Source organism: Centropristis striata, chromosome 23, assembly GCF_030273125.1.
Source record: "Centropristis striata isolate RG_2023a ecotype Rhode Island chromosome 23, C.striata_1.0, whole genome shotgun sequence".
NCBI lineage: Eukaryota > Metazoa > Chordata > Actinopteri > Perciformes > Serranidae > Centropristis > Centropristis striata.
Genome location: NC_081539.1, coordinates 8670278 through 8688288, shown reverse-complemented (window position 1 = coordinate 8688288; position 18011 = coordinate 8670278). Strand labels below are relative to the sequence as shown.

Here is an 18011-nt window from a genome sequence, read left to right as displayed (position 1 = left end):
CAGGATCTAGTTCTTCCAGACTGTTTGTGTAGAATAAAGTGATTTTGACAGAAATATATAAAATATAAAATCGATTTGGTTACTTTTTTCTAAAGGAAACTTTCATAACCTATGATCCATTCAAGGACTGTCGGAAAGTTCTAATTCTGATGATAATGCCTGTTTTCTTTTTACGGTAAACTGAAATGTATGTTTTGTTTAAAAGATTGCCAAAAATACATAGAGGGTTGGGTTTCTGAGGGTTAAAAAATCATGCTTTTTAAGATAAAGACAAAAAGAGTTACAGTAATGACAATAACACTTAGTGACACTGTCATTTTCCTAATATTTTCCCCACCAAACCCTCTTTCAGATATGGACTACTCATGCAGCACCTTATCACACTTTCTTTTAAGAACAAACACCATGAAACTATGCTTTTTTTCATCTTTGATTCTCCTGGTCTCTCACTGTCAAGGTTAGCCTTGCCTCACTTTTCATTATATCTGAAATGAGTATGCAACCTTGCATCGGAGCACAATGCAACTTTCTAAGGCACCCGCTCAATCACATTTATTACTACAATAACACAGCAAACACAACCATGAACTTTCACAATGGTAACTCAGTGATATATGACTGCACCTCTTCCCAATACAGAGAAAACCATACTAAGGTGAATTGCAACATAGTAACAAGCCAAAAAGTCACTGTTTTCTAGTTGATTTATTGAATGTAATAGCTGCACATATATATTTTCTGTGTGTGTCTGTGTGCAGAGACTTAACATGTCTGTTTGTCTAGATTAGTTTTTTGTGTGCGTCTATATCTGCGCTCGAGGGTTAATTTGCCATTTTAGCTCCTGAAACCGCATCACCACATGGAGGCTGATTTAATATGTTCCACCAGTAACATCAGTGTTCGTTGTAAATCTTGCTTCTCCCAAGAGACACGACCCTCCAGCAACCATTGAACTCATGTTCCTGTGAACTTGTGAACCCCGCAATAATACACAACGGCTGGCCGGGAGCAGTGAGACCTGGGAGGGAATGGGATGGTGTTGATTATGGGACTGCTGTTGCCTCACGTTGAGAGTGGAAATCACAACAGCGGGCGACATTTGATAAGATGGCTTTAGAGAATGACTCAAGGCATCACTTACATCACTGAAGGCCAGGTGAAAAGGTATTATTTTCAACATTATTGACACAAAAATCCAGCTTGTGGTATGTTCTTACTCCACTCCCACTGCTTTGAGATGCAGACTGGTACTGATGAACGTACGTCTACATGGTCTTCTTTCACTGTTACAAGACCGCCCTTTCTGACTCTGCCAATTATTTTCAAAGTCAAACTTAAAAAAGTGCTCGAGAGTTAACCACATCACATTATGCAGGTGCTGTCAAAGCCTCATCTTTCTGGTGTCAGAAGACTCGGACACTTAAGCTAACACGCTAACAAGCTAATGGCAAATCCTGGGCTGTTAGTGCTTTGTGAATGAACAGTTTTGGGTCACTCTTTCTGCTCTAATACCATTAGTAATATCGAAAACATTAATTTTCAGAAGAAAGAAAAAACTGTACACTTGCCTGCCCTTCACTAAATGACGACTAAGCAATTGAGCAGCTAGCTGGCCAACTTAGAATAACTGTAATTGTGATTTTAATCAGAATCAGAAGCCTTTATTGTCATTGCACAGAGTAACAAGTACTAGTACAACGAAATGTGTCATCAACTGTCCAAAACGTATAAAACACACATACAATATGACAGAGGTGAACAGGACATGAAGACAGAGATGAAAGAAAAGGAATACAGCACAACGTGAGGAGAGGAAAGGAGGAAAAAACGATGTAAAAAATCTCAGCAACTTAAGCACATACACATATTTGAGGCTCTGTCAAAAGACCTAATTCACAAATGTGCTTCACCTTACAGTTATGGTATGGTTGATATGATGCGTTTTTCTAGATGTGGTTGAAATGAGGATGTGGTTGAAGAAGTGGAGTTCAATGCACGAGATTTAATGCACACAGCGTTGGATTCATCTCTCATGCAGCAGAATTAATACAAGTACAAGGACGTGAGGCAATTTATACATTGTGGCTCAGCGCCAGATATGTTTGGACACATTGAGAGTTGCTTACATTGTCAAGTTGTCAACATACATGATATGTGGTCAGAGTATACAGTCATAAACTGTATATAGTCATAACCTGTCACAACTGACATTCCACTCCAGTGGTTAGTTGCAACACAAGTCTTGTTCCTCAAATACCCGCGTTCCTAAGTATAAGTTTACGCTGAGCTTATGAACCTTGCTGAGCAGGAAGATAGAAACACAGAATAACAATGGCATTTTCACTGCAACGCCTGATTTTGTGTTAATGCTACCTTTGGGAGCTTTAAAGACCAGCCATCCCATTCTTTTGAACGTGGGTACTGTGTTAAGGCTACTGCAGTGCATGAGAAAAAACACAAAATTTGAAAAAGAAATCGAGTTTTGGAGATGGACAACCCATCACACTGCAGTGCCCAGTCATGTGACCTGTGATCAGACTGGAAGAAGAACCTTGTTCACTATTCAATGCTTCAACATCTGAATCTGAATCTCCTGCAGAGCTTCCTTTGGTTTGTGTCTATTTGTTTGAGTTTGTGGATAGGGAATGAAGGAAAATGACAGAATTAGTGGTTAATCTACTTTTCTTTTTGGTGCATCACAGAGACCTTCAGGCTTAGGGGGTGTTAAAGTTCACAACTTATCATCACACAAATGAGCCAGAGTGACACTGCCACGCCGCTGCACAACCCTCAACACCTGATTTGGTGTGAATGTATGCTTAGTATAGATATGTTACAAACTGGATGTGATAACCACATTTAAAGGACATTTTAAGAAGCTCATATAACAAGCTTTGTGTAAAAAAACTGTGTGTGACAAAATATTTAACAGGCAGAGTATATCTACATTCTTAAAATGCATTTGAAGTACATTATTAACTGATTTCAGATGACTTACCAAGTATATTATCATTATATTCAAAATATTCTGTTTCCAGCTTAATTTAACCCAAAAAAATCTTTTTGGAGTGAATTAATGCAGCTGTGTGATTTCCTAATTTCACCAAAGAGCCAGCTATAGCTGTGTTATACAATAGGTCAATTTCCTCTTTCTTTCTTGAAGACTCTATAGACAGAAACTAATCCACTCGCCTCAGGCAGAATAATCATTAAAAGTGGGTCAGGGAGCAGGGCAGCCAACAGTATTAAGATCCAGGGGATCTTAGGTTACACATCATCTGTCACACTGAGCTGAGGCTGAGATTCCATAGACTACCTGTGAACCTGAATCAACAGAAAGAGGGGATTATGTTATGAATAGTATATTATAGACCAGTATAAGATGTTATGATCTGTCTTTATTAAACAAGATGTCCAACCTATATGACAGAATATGTCATTTGTCAATACCACCCATAATGACATATATGAGTTTTTGTTGAAATGACTCATATGAGCCTTTTCGCGGCTCGCTGTACATCAGATCATTTTAAAATTAGCACACATGTCATTATACGTATATGAACGGTTTGCGGTTTAAAAAAAAGGCTGCAGTTTCAGTAAATTTATGCCGCAAAACCGCTGACCTCGGTTAAGGAAGTGAATTAGTTACAAGGGTGACGTGGCTACGGTAACTTACATAAAAAACGTAAGTTACGTAAAATATCGTGAAAGTCGGCTGTTTGTTTGAACCATCCACCTCCCATCCGCCCCGGATGTGTCATATGTCAATCATTACTAGGTAGGGCGGGGCGGTATATCAGTATTTCGAGTTATACAGATGGATATATTTTAGACTGAGATATGGAGTTGATTTCGCCACCATATCGATATATAATAACTTTTGATGTTGCCTTAACTTATGATCGCTATTTGTTATGGTCGTTTGTTTGTTCCTCTCTGCGTCCGACAGGCACAAAGCATCCTCTGCTGCTTATACTCTTTGGCTCAACCTGCCCCGTAAGTATGTACGTAGGCTTCTCCCACGCACATAGACGCAACACAACAAACTTTTCAAAATAACCCATGGTGGTTGATAAAGTGCAAGAGCTACACTGTAATAAATGATTCTGTAGTCATTTCATTTTACCTAATATATTTGATAAAATGTATTGAATATAAATGCGTCCTTGATTTTGAGGCAGTTGCTCAAGTAACTTTAATATAAAATGTTTGAGATATCATCTACTTATTTTGATCAAATTAAATATAATCGTAATTCTAAATCAAGAGAATTTTGAATGAATCCAACACAATAGAATTAGTCCGTTTTTAATTGACAGGCACTTCCTGTTAAGTTGTTATTAACTCAACTTGTAACATAGTTAGATTTAATTAATAATATTGCCTGCAATCTGTTGCCTAAATTTTATTGAGTAGCTATTGATTATCTTTTTTTACAGTGTAGTTCCTAAGAAAAAAAACAATGGAGGAAAGAAATGGAGGTAAACAATTTGGAGGTATTTTGGTAAATACCTACATAAAACAGGTTCATGATGATTTCTTGTGATGTTGAGTTAAAACTAAATACTTTTTGCACGTTTTGTTTAAAATACCAATATATATCGTATGTTGCCATTAGGACTAAAAATACCAGAATATGAGTTTTAGTCCATATCGCCCAGCCGTACTACTACATCAGCAAGATAGCGGCGGAGGACAGACTAAAATGTAAATATGAATCGTATTTTGCTGCATGTACAAACAACCTATATTGTTGTTTTTTTAGGGTATACCAGTCTTCTATGGTGGGCAACAGAAACAAAAGAAGAGGTTTAAGAGCAGAAGTTGTTGCACAGGGAGTCAGTGTTCTGTTGGAAATTGCATTTGAGAGTTGACCTAATGTCAGATGATTTTGTAATCTCCACAATGTAACCTTTAAAAAAATAACTTGACATGGTGATGAAGTTTCTATGAATGAGCTGTGAACAGAGTCTCTAACGCTGCCTCAACTCTGGTGTGAATAAACTCTAACCTATCGATTCTTCTTGCTCATATTTCTCTAGTGGCTGATGCTTTCAGACTTTTTCCATAAAAAAGACAGAAACAGTTGACTGGTTGAGAAAGAGTTTTTTAATATAAAATGTCAGCATACTGCGTGTCCTCAAATTCCTCTTTAAGGCTACACAGAAGCGCTACTTGTTGGATTTTGCGAGATAAAGCGTAACAAGATTTAGCCACAGTTTTTTGTGAGGTGCTTTCAAACATATTGCGGTGATTCAGTCTGTTTTATGTTGCAGCTCTTGACAGCGTCTCCTACTCATGTGGTGTCGTTTCATGTGTATTAGTTCTGCTTGCAAAAGAACAACCGTTAAGTGGGGCAGCAAGCTAGACAGACATTAATGTGTTGCAGGGCTTTATTCCAAGGGAAATCAAAGCAAATACATTTACTTTGACTGCCAGGTAGATTCTTCTCTGACAAGATATAAAAATACTTCATGACAGCTGCATTTGCATTTTGTTCCCTCTGCACTTTTTTATTCATTTAAGTTTCCAAGATTATAATTAGTTCTTGATTTAAAAGTAATAATAGTGGTTATATATCGTAACTCCAGCGTTAGTTCTAGTTGAATGATTAGCCTAATTAAATGGGAGTCGACCGAAATGTGAGTTGGTGGTGAATTATACTTTACATTCTGCCTCTCCAATGCTAAGCAGACAGTCACAGACTGGGCTCTGTTTGAACCTGGTGGAAATGTCAGAACTATGAGTTAAATGCAGCTAAATAATAAATACCAGTGTTTCCATTGGGTCCATTGGGATTCTCCAAAATCAAAGATTACTAGATGTCCTTAAACATCCAATATATGAATCCTGCAACTAGAAGACCAACATTTCAAAGCAACTTATTGATAATAGACAAAATAAACAACATATAAATTATGCATTTTAATTTGTCTTGTGCAGTTGAGTGCATTTCATTTTTAAACCTTAAAATATTTTAATATTTTTTTTCCCGACCATACACATTTCAGGGTTCAAACACTTTAGCAGTGGTCAAATTCAAGCATTTTTCAAGGACTTTCAAGGTCCATTTTCAAGCTTTTTCAGTATCTTACACCTGTTGTAAATTGCATGTTTTAGATGAGTATTTACATACTAAAAGGGGGAGATTTCACTGAACCATACCAACAGCGATGGTATTACACTTTTAGGAGGAACGGTCTTCATTTCAGATAGGCTACTCATTATTCTTTACATTGAACATGTGATTATCTATAGTCTATAGATGGATATAGTCAGATTGCAAGAGAAATACAGGAAGAATTTCAAGCATTTACAAGCACTTTATCCAAAATCCAAGCACTTTTTAAACCTTGAAAATACAACATTTAAATTCAAGCATTTTCAAGGATTTCAAGCACCCGTACGAAACCTGACAATTGGACCGATTTGGCACAAACTAAAATTTGACCATATGGCCTTAATGTGGTAAATTCAACAAAAATATGGCAGTTATATCTCACTTAGCTCCAAAATAATTAGAAAATTAAATGACAGTTGCTGGGCATAAAACCAAAGATCTTTTCAGTAATGAAGGTTATGCCTTGATTCGTATAGAAAAACAAGTTGAATGAATTCTGACTTTAAACTGATTTTCTTAAAATTGTGGTGCTCCTATATAGGACAGTCTAGCCAAGTCCTCCTTAGTAGCCTACCTATAATCTACCAGACCACCCACCACTTCACCACTCTAAATTCCGACAAATGAATCCCACTTTCACAGCTCTACAGTGGCAATAAAACATTTCCCAGAAACCGGAACATGAACATTTTTATTTTTATCAAGCTGTTCTTTTCAAATGTCAGATCTCAGCATGAATCTGCTTTTCTTAGTTTCAAAAGTAATCAAAGTTCTTGCTGCCACTTTCCTGTAATGATGCAGGCTCTGTAAACTCTATTGGAGGTCCTTTGTTATTAACTCAGGTCTTAGCATCGCTTAACCTGGGCTCTTTGAGACACATAGACCTTGAAGTGGCCACATTTTCCATTAAAATAACACCAAGACAGACGATCTGACCTTTCAAGTCTCTTATTACCCCTTTACTCATGACGGCGCATCGCTCCGGAGCAATTTTTCATGGCAGGGGGTTTAGAAACACAATGAGCACACGCTAAAATATGAGGTTTCGTTTTGGGCCTTTGGGAATTCTTTGGGATGATCTACTGTCAATCATTTGTCATCAAACCTGCCTTTTCTGACCAGTCAAAGGCAGATAAAAGCCTCAACAGGAAGATATGTGAACACATTCACAGCTGATGCCTTGTGGTTACATGAGAAGCTTAAAATCACTGACCTGCATTCATCTTGAATGAAATTCTTTAACAATAGCGAAGGCCACAAGGGTATTCTTTAGAAAGTGCAACTATCTGAGAGGTATGTCAGTACTTTGACATGAGGATCACCCCTGAACTTCCTTTCCTGACCATCCCTGAACCGTAATACCTCACCTAGTCTCCGCTAAATCTCCACGGAGCTCGTCAGTTAATTTAGAAAATAATTGAGAAAGCGCTGACTTCCTTGAACCTGGGCCCATTTGACACAGTGAGGTGGTTAGCCTTTTCCTCAACCTCCCCAGTCTATTAGAGTTGATACCATCACACTATCCACCTCTTTGTCTGGCTGGAAACTTCTAAAGGAGGACAATCTCCTGGGTGAACAAAAAGGATTATAGGAGATTACTAAAGCGCTCTTCAATCTCCAGCTTCAGGAATCTTGGTTTTTGGCTCATCCAATACGATGTTATCCCTGTGTGTCTGCACTCTAACAGCATTTCTGCAGAAAAAAGTAGATAACGCCAACAAAAGCAGCTATAAAAATCATAGAAATCATAATAGTTCACCTCTTCTTTTGACTTTACAAAGATTTTTGTTTGCCGTTTATGTATCAAAATCCATCTGTATCTAATGTATCTTTTATCTGATTGAGAATAATTGGTTGGACGACTCAAGACGACATGACAGTGACAGCTTTTTCTTTGATTTAACCAGAGGTAAGACTTAATCCGTGAACCGCGAAGAAACGTCTTGATCTGTGTCAGCTCCTCCAATAAACTCGAACACTCCCAAATCCCAGATCAGCAGAGAAATTAGCCTATTTAGAATGCAAAAGGGACTTAGGGGTTCTGCAATGTGCTGTGTCTTTGCGAGCGAGTACAGATGTGAGGCTGGGTTGGGGGGGGGGCATTCCACTATGAGACTCAAGGGGGACAACCTTGGCGTCTCTGCGGGTAAGTGACAGATGCACAGTAGTGATGGGAAAGACAGGAGTTACGACCCGACTATAAAAAGGATAAATGCAACTACCATTTAAGATGTACTTTTGCTGAGATATGGGGGAACTCTTATTAAATCTGCTGGCTTGCAGTTTTGAGATTCACAAACCATGTAATCAAGTAAATCCATTGCAGCGAATGCTCATAACACAGTTAGCATGTCATTTAGCTTGCCGTGTCACCAGGCTAGTTAGATTTGCCAACGCTGTGAGAGCACCCTGACAGAAAGTGACAGAGCTTTTCCCAGAGTGAACCTGTCAAATGTACATCCAGGCACCATTTGTTACTTTTACAACATGTGATTTGCATTCAGGGAGCAGAAAGAGGTCCAGTCTTCCTGTCTAAAAAACTCTTGTGTTGTCCTTGTGAATCTGCTTGTTACAGACCAAAATCCCCAGACGAGTCACAACAAAAGCAGCAGGTAGGGGGTTCAGGGTCCTTCTTAAAGGGCACCTTGCCAGGATTCATTGCTTCTGTTGGAGCTATTTCCTGTAGCAAATTTCTGTCACTATTAAGCTTCTTTGTAAAATGCAGCACATGTTGAAATGCTTCGTTCTCTAATATTTTAGAAGCTGGAGTGGTGCAGTGGTGGAATGTAACTAAGTACATTTACTGAAGTAATTAAGTACAATTTTGAGAAACGTGTAGTTGTGTATTTCCACAAATGTAACTTTATACTTCTACTCCACTACATTTTGAGGCATATATTGTACTTTTTACACTACTTTTCAGGTCAAGATTTAACATTAAACTGAAAATCTTTTTTAAAGTTTTTTTTCCTTCTTTTTTTTTATTTTAATGAAACCTCACAACATTATATAAAGTATTTAAAATGAGCCAAAAATAATAATGCAATAATTTATTTAAAATATAAGTAGCAATTAGAGTTGGGTCATTCTGCATCACGACTACTTTTACTTTTGACCCTTTTATACTTTTACTTTAGTTTTCAATGCAGGACTTTTACTTGTAGTGGAGTTATTTCACAGTGTGGTATTAGTACTTTTACTTAAGTGATGGAAGAAGTATTCAATCATGTACTTAAGTGGTGTCAATCTTTTCAACTAACATTCACCAACAACACAAATAAGCATATTTCCCAAAATGCTGAACCTAATCCTCTATATCCGGGATGGGCAATTTACGGTAAATGCTGGAGGGGCCCACAATTTTTCATCCACACTACCACAGGGCCACATATAGGACCGTGCACTTCACCAGATATGATGAAACTGCAATTTTAAATATGTTTACATTGCAGTAACTTAACAGATTTCATGCTAAAATGCATGTATAACAGTATAAATAGGAATACAAAAAGTCTGAAGCAAATAAAAAATAATCACTTACTTTGATTTCTTTTTTATTAGTGCAAGAACAGCAGACCAACATTAATTGCAAGAAGTAATTTTGTGCATTTTTACACTGCACTTTTAAGATTTCATGCTCAAATGCATGTAGTTGTACTGAGGGCCACTTCAGTGAGGGCGCGGGCTGTATGCGCTCCCCAGGCCTCCAGTTGCCCATCCCTGCTCTAAATCCATTTTTAGGAAATCACAAATGAACTCCTGTTTACGTGTGATTGAGTAGTAAAAACTGGACTTTCTTCTCCACATGCAGTAACTCCAGGTAGAAAGGGACAGCAGGAGACTGGAAGTTCTCACTCCAAGCCCCACACTGCACCTTGTGATCTCTCTATTTAACCTCTCCACTACTTGTGAATGTGTGATAATCAGGGGCCTTTGTTACTGTAGTGTGCCATTGGTGGCTGCAGGTTTCCATTGCAACACCAAGCACAAGCACGTCTGACTCAACTCACTACCAGGTGTGCTCTTGCATGCTTGGAACAAAAACCTGCAGCCACATGGCCCTTTCATAGAGGAGTTAGACCAGGGGTCGGCAAACTTTTCCATGAAAAGAGACATTTTTGGCCTAAAAACAGAAAGAAAAATCCCTCTGGGGGCGCATATTTGAGCCTTATAATGAAAATAATTTGCTTATTTCTCGCTGCAAATCAAGCAAATCACTCATCGTGAAGCACTGGTAGCGAATGTTAACAAATCTGTATTTTCTGTTGTAGCTATTTTGGGCAAAAACTTAGAGGATAGGGCAAAGGGCCAGATGGTCATAGGCTGTGATGCACATTTAAGTCAGCTAAAATATATATATTTTCCTGTCTATAGGGTACATATTTTTTACAACTGGAGAATGTAAGAATCACTACAGCAATGTGGATTAAATTGTAGACAACTTCCATGTCATTTTTTTTTTGTCAAAGCAACAGGCTCTAGAGCCTCAGGTCGCCGACTCCTGAGTTAGACAATGCAGACAAACATCAAACTTACATTTCACAGAGCTCTATACAACGCTATGGACACCATGTTATCTTGAATTTAAACAAAGGTGCACATGATTTAAGAGGTTTGAACAATGTGTTGGTATTTCTTGTTAGCTTAGTATTAAAGTCTGTTTAATTTGGCACACATATTGAGGGTGACTAATTTATTTGATTAATTAAAAACAAACCAAGCATTCAGTCATCAATTGTTATTTTAAAGTCAGTTGCTGGATTAATGGTTTCTTGTTAAATAAACCATGATATAGCACACAATTGGAATGTAACTCAGTATATTTCTCAAGTACTGCACTAAAGTATAATTTTGAGGTACTTGTACTTTACTTGAGTATTTCCATTTTATATAACTTCATACTTCTACTCCACTACATTTTAGGGGCAAATATTGTACTTTTTACCCCACTACATTTAGCTGACAGCTTTAGTTACTTTTCAGTTAAATATTTATTCAATTACTCTTTAGTTAATACATTTACTAAAATAATAATAAACTAAAATTAAAATGAGCCCTAACCTGAAACAGTAAAACGGTGCTCATGCATCATTAATTATTATTGCTGCATTAAGTTAAACAATACATGTGCATCTTAATAAATTAGAATATCATAGAAAAGTTTATTCATATCAGTAATTCAATTCAAAAAGTGGAAATAACACATTATACAGATCCATTACACACAGAATGAAACATTTCATGTCTTAATTTATTTAATTTCTTCTAATTATAATGATTATGGCTTACATTTAATGAGAGCAAAAATTCAGTGTCCCAAAACATTTGAATATTACAAAAGACCAATTTTAAAAAGTATGTTTAATATTGAAATATTGGCCACTGAAAAGTATGTCCATCTATATGACTCAGTACTTGCTTGGGGGTATTTGACTTGAACTACTGAAAATTGACTTTTCCATCATATTCTAATGTATTGAGATGCATGTGTCTATTTGGAATATACAAAATAATCTGACTGGGTTCATTCAGCATAACAAGTACTTTCACTTTTGCTACTTAAAGTACATTTTGATGCTGATACTTTCGTACTTTTACTTAAATAAGGCTGGGATGCAGGACTTTTACTTGTAGTGGAGTAATGTATACAGTGTGGTAATAGCACTTTTACTGAAGTAAAGAATCTGAATACTTCTTCCACTGGGTACTTTATTTAAATACTTAAGTATTCACCTTAGCCAGGGCCCACACTTTGGCTTTTCACTTACTTTTGTAACAAATTAATTACTTTTTATGAATAAAATCAATAAGACCAGTAGCCCGCCCCACCCACCATTAGTTAACAGGAATAGTTGGTAACGCTTTATATTAAGGTCCTTGTAATAACCATTAATTAACTAGTAATAAGGCCCTTGTAAGTCCTTACAAGATGCTTATTAACATTATTGTGTGTTTATAAGCTTATATAAGTGTTAATAATGTCATTACAAACACCCATGACCCACCCATTATGTCTTTGCCATGCCTTTATTAATCTTATTTTGTTTGCTTATTGATATTAAAATATACTTTATTGCTCATCTATTATAAGTTAACTATAAGTTAACTATGCTTTTTGCAACTACCGGATCTAAAGCGAGAACAATGCCTTATTACTTGTTAATTAATGGTTCTTAAGGACCTTATTATAAAGCGTTACCGAATAGTTTTCACACAAATGTAAATCTCTTGTTGAAATGATACCTCCTACTGCTAGAACTGGCAATTCTTATCCATCTAAATGTCAATCAAACTTTCATACTACTTGATTATTCTGTCAGTCACTACACAATTTTGGAAACATTATACAAATCAAAACTCTAAGGCCATACAGAATATTTTGGATGTCAAATGATTCTAACGCAGTGCAAAGCAGACACATTTGTTTTCTTCTGCCCACATTTCTCCCCTCAGGCCTTCCATCATTATCAGCTGTATCAGTTATATTTCTGTATTTACAAAGTCTGTGTCATGCTCATTTATTTCTCCAGCCAAGTAAATCTAATCCTAAACTCCTATCTCTCCTTGTTTGCATGCTGCATGACACCACCATAGATGCATCAATTACAATTTCACATCCATGATTGAATCTTATTTCCAGGAGACAAGCAGCTGCTTTAATGTTGTTCTCCCAGTTAATTACTCAGTTAAGAAGTAGGAACTCTGTGTTATTTTGTATTGAGATATTAGCACATCTGTCTGAGTTATCTGACTATGATGTGCAGAATGTCCAATGGATTTTGCCTCTGGTTTGTTAAAATATTTAAGAAAAGCTAAGAGGGTTTAGGATGACTAAATTATTATTATCTTATCCTGCAGGTCCACATCATCCAGTCCAAGGTGTGTGGTCTGATTTTACTTTTGAAAGATTACTTTATTATGCATATTAGGTTATAGGAATAATTCATCAATGATCGATTAATGGTTGTTAAGAATTTGGTCGATCACATGGAATTTTTAATAATCTGTGTATTTTTTTATTTTAATTTTATCTCTGACTGCGTATCAGTACTCACTGGTTCTGTGGCTGTACGTCAATAAGCCAATGAGCTGAGAATTGAGTTGGATAAAGCTACAGTTTACAAACTGAAAGTTGCAATAACAATTATAAAACACACAGAAATATTAACCTCATGCCTCTTCGGGGGCTAAAACATAAAAAAATGTAACTTCTTGGTGTTATCTTTACAGTTTAATCTCACTTGATTTAGTTTTATGATCGACAGGAAGTCTCTCATCGTCCTTTCAATATAAAAGTGTCAGTTATCAAAACAGGCCTTTGCATAGTACTGTATATATATATATATATCTTTAATTCTGCCCATGTATGCATGTTATTATAAAAAAACATAGCGATTAATCGATTAATTAATGTTACAGATGCTCGATTTGGCAGGTTTCTTCAAAACGCCCATCCCTAATGCATATTCCATATTAGTTTCAAAATGAACAGATGCAAACCCCAAATTAGCTATAAAATAGCAATACAGAAATGCATTATTTCAGGCATGAAATCAGAACATATTGTCGCAATATCTGCAGATGTTTGATGCAAAGGGGCATTACTGCAAAGTATTTAAAGCTATCTCCAACTTAATATTACTTAATGGGATATTTGTTTAGTTACATGAGCTGAAACACAAGTTTCAGATTGCTTTGCCGAGGCAGTGTGTTACATAAGCTCTTTGTCCTGTTCTAAGGCTGAAAAGTGAGCTGTACTGTAACTGTGCTCAATTTACCACTTAATACAATTTCCAAACAGTCAGACAGGCCTGTCATTTTTAGTTGCTGGTGGTTTCAAGATGATGTTATCAGAAAAACCACCAAGCCAAGGAAAAAGAAAACAGGTAAAACGGTTCACTTTGTTACTTGCTGAGGATTTGGGTCAAGTCTGAGACGGTCCATTGGGGATTCCTTCTGCACCATATGTGCAGGCCAAATGCTGTCATTACCCTCTGTCCTTAAACGATCTTCCCGTCTACCTCATGGGTCTTGTAAAATCTGTCACTGTTGTGTCAGGGCACCAACCAGACCAAGGTCAAAGCGAGAGAGGTGGATCTGCCTGTGTTTGTGTCGGTATGTGTGTATTTAATCCTGCTAATAATATAAGAATTCCCCAAGATGTTGCCGCTACAGTTTAAGCATAGTATGAGTCAGGTACGTGTGGATATAAGGAGGTGTAAGCAAGCTAATGCACTGTGAGACAGATGCAGAAGCAGCTTCAGTTCCCCAGTGTGGTGCTCTAATGTGGCAGCATGCCAGCACAACTGCTTTAAGACTCGGGCTTAGCATATTAAAGATCACATGCAAGTGCAGCTTCCCTCCATGTGCACATTTCCCACTGACCGCTGGAGTTCCTTGTCCTAATTTAAGGGAGGAGGGTGGTTCGCCGGTGGCAAAAACAACAGCCGACTTGTATAAATTAATACATGTGGGTGGAGTAGTGCTGTGCAGTGAGTGCAGCTGGCTAGGCCTTCGATCACCTCCCTACTCCTCTGCACGCCACACGCTGAATTACAATGCAGACAAGATGCCGAGTCAGCTCAAGCACAACAAGCCATCTGATGTGTCCAACAGCACGCTGCATATGGTTAGTGGAAAGAAAATGACTGCAGAATTAATTTTTTTTTTTTTTTTTTTACAGTCAAAATGTGATTTTAAATAGATTTAGAGTAAAACAATGTGTAGTTGACGCACAAAATATGTGGTGTCGCAGGCTAGTTTTCATTCAAAAAATTGGCATTACTTCTGCCTCACCACACCGCTGTGAAATTGCTCCATCAATCCCCACCGCCTTTTCCCCTGAGGTACAGTCAAAATATTCAGCAATTCATTTGTGTTGCTCATTCAGCAAAGAATTCATGTTTTACATGGGCGGTATAGTCTCAAAGGGGCCAATAGTTGTTGCAGAAAGCAATGAATCAATTCATACAAGTGGATTGTTGTTCATGTTAACCGACAACAGCAGCAGCAGCAGCAGCAGCATGCAAGACTTCAGAAGTGCACGTGCGCGTGCAGCACACACTCTTTTCTGAGACAAAGAGAGATCCGGAATAAACAGACGTGCACACACTCACAACAACACATTTTTCACATCATATAAAAGTTATGTCTAGCACTTTAGAGGGTTTATAAACATTTAATAGATTCCAGCAGAGGCCCACTCAGACAAAAGATGGACTTAGAAAACACTGAGCACTGCCTGTTGTGGCTTTTTTTCCCTCCTTTCAGAAGGTAGGAAACAATGGCTTTCTGAAGGCATCCCTACAAATGTCTTCTCTGACCCCTGAGGAGTTAGTTATGGCCCACATAGAGTGGATTGCGTGTTCGACAATATAGCGGTCGTATGAGTAGTCCATAACTCCGCTGTGGCTGCTTTAGCTTTTATGATGTCAGACGTGCTGCAATAACAGAACAGGATGTTCATTGGAAGAAGCGTAAGGTTCACATATTTCACGCTATGCCATACACATCATTTTAAGAGATCAACAATAGAGATTATAACAAAGTTATGACTCCCTTTTATAGTTATCACGCTTTCAAGAGCATGGCTGCTCGCTTTGTCTAAGCATGCAGTAATACCGCACCTGTTTTGGGGTCGACGGAGAAATATGGCTGTCCTTGTAGAATACTGTAGACTATTCTGGCACTGTTTCCGTAGGTGGGGTCGTCTGCGTCTGACGCCGTCACTTGCAACACAGAAGTTCCTGGAAAGGGACAAAGAAAGATTATTCACGGTTTTATGTTATGTTGTATTTCTTGAAAGTTTTCTAGTTACACTGAAGTCTGGCCTTTAAGATCCAAGGACAACAGCAGAGCACACAAGATAGAAAATATGACAGCAGGATATACTTGAAATTCTTGACAAATTCTCATGAAAAATAAAATGAGAGAGCTGTAACCTTAAGAGAATCACCTCATTTACCATAGAGTAGCAAACTAACAACCAAGCTGATTTAGCATGCAATACACAAGTTGTATAAACACAGTATTGGCATATGAAGTTATACTAACAAAAATAAAATGAAAGAAAAAAAACAACATTTTCTCTGCAGGAATGGTTATTTATGTATTTATGCTGTATAGGCCATAATTCATTCTTCTCTCTCATACACAATTTCACCTCTCACATGCACAAAAAATACCTCTCACATTCACAATTTCACCTCTCACATGCACAGTTTTACCTCTCACATACACAAAAAAGAGGTATTTTTTGTGTATGTGGGAGGGAAGAATGAATTATGGCCTATTAGGGTTGTCAAAAGTATCGATACTCAAAAAAGTATCGATACTAAAATGTTGTATCCGGATACGATACTCATTTTCAAAAGTATTGATGCCTAGCCAAAGAATGAACACTTAAGTTAAGTTATTGTTTTTTTTTTTTTATCAAGCTTGCCTAATATTGTGCACAGCATACAATCTCAAAATATTGTTCTAATTGTTATTGTTTATTGTATTTATTTATTTTTTGCACTACCTCAGACCTGAAGCTTGTTATCATATAGTTGCAGTTTCTTTTTGCTCAACTGTTTTTTTATTATAAATATTTAACCTGTGGTTCTGTTCATTTTTACATGTTGCATTTCCCTTGTTAATAAAAATATTTCTGTTAAATTTTGGGGTCTTTGTTGTTATCCTTGTGGTATCGAAAATGGTATCAAGTATCGAATATTTTCCTGAGTATCGGTATCGAGTTGAAAATTTTAGTATCGTGACAACCCTATGGCCTATACAGCCTCTCATAGTTATCTGACTAGCAAATTAGACATTTAAAATGAATAAAAAAAGACTGTTTATTTGAGAAAGCCTGGGAGAAAAAGAAAAAATATATATGTTGATCCATTTTCTAAGTCTCTAATCTTTCTTTAAGTTCCTTACTTCCCCTTCTCTCTGAAACTGGTGAATGAATGCCTTTCTTGTTGGTAGAGATGCATTTAAATGACACTAATCTGCAGTTAGCATTGGACACACTGATGTTGACAAAGAAAAAAAGAAGAAAAGACCCCAGAAAAAAGGATCCTGGCACAAAAACTGTATTTCACAGATGAAAAGGGGAAAAAAATAAGGAACCTTGGACACTTGAAAGATCATCCTTGCAACACTTTTTTTTTTTTTGCTTCATCTTGCTCAGAGGTCATGGTTTCCAGTCAACACAGGAGAATACAATTCCGATAAGACTTGAATTGAAAATGAATCAGCAATTTAGTAATAGCATACAAAAATAGTGACTTATGCATACACACTGCAGTCAGTGCCTGTGAATAAGTATTTTATGCAATGCCAGTGTTATGTCACATTAAAATTAAATTGCTCGTCATTTTTCGGCTGTTAAACCTTAAGGGAAATATGAGTGTAAGCTCTAGTCTTAGCTTTAAAGTGCTTTTTTTAATTGCATAAGATGACAAAAAAATAAAGACACATAATTTGAAAACTTAGAGGAACGGCTCATTACTAACAGTTATTTAAAAATTGGGTGTAAAAGCCATTGTGATTCAATTTAACACTTGAAGTGTTGCTAAAACAGCATTACAGGCATCATTAACCCATTATAATTGCATGATGAGCGCATTATAATTGCAGTACAAGCTTATATAATGCATAAGTATATGTATGAATCATAGCACAGCATGATGGGAGCTACAGCATACAACCTAGGGCCTGTTATTCTTCTGGACACTTGTTTTCCTTTGGGGGAAAAAAACTAAATTAAACAAGTGAAACTCCAGTGTCTCACCAGATATGACTAATTTTTTTGTGAAATGCCACCCATAATGAGCCATGTACTTTACTGTATGCTTGGGCACTCCCAATGTCCATCAACCTTGCAGCTAAAGTTGCACTG

General features: G+C 37.1%; 1 protein-coding gene across 2 annotated transcripts in view; it reads right to left on the bottom strand.

Annotated features, from left to right (window-relative positions):
* The window catches only part of LOC131961911 (cadherin-18), a 221817-nt gene that overhangs the window by 46563 nt on the left and 157243 nt on the right, over nucleotides 1-18011 (bottom strand). For both annotated transcript variants that reach the window (XM_059326836.1, XM_059326835.1), the window contains exon 4: nucleotides 15751-15870. In XM_059326836.1, coding sequence (XP_059182819.1) covers nucleotides 15751-15870 — 120 coding nt within the window. The remainder of the gene's footprint in view (nucleotides 1-15750; nucleotides 15871-18011) is intronic.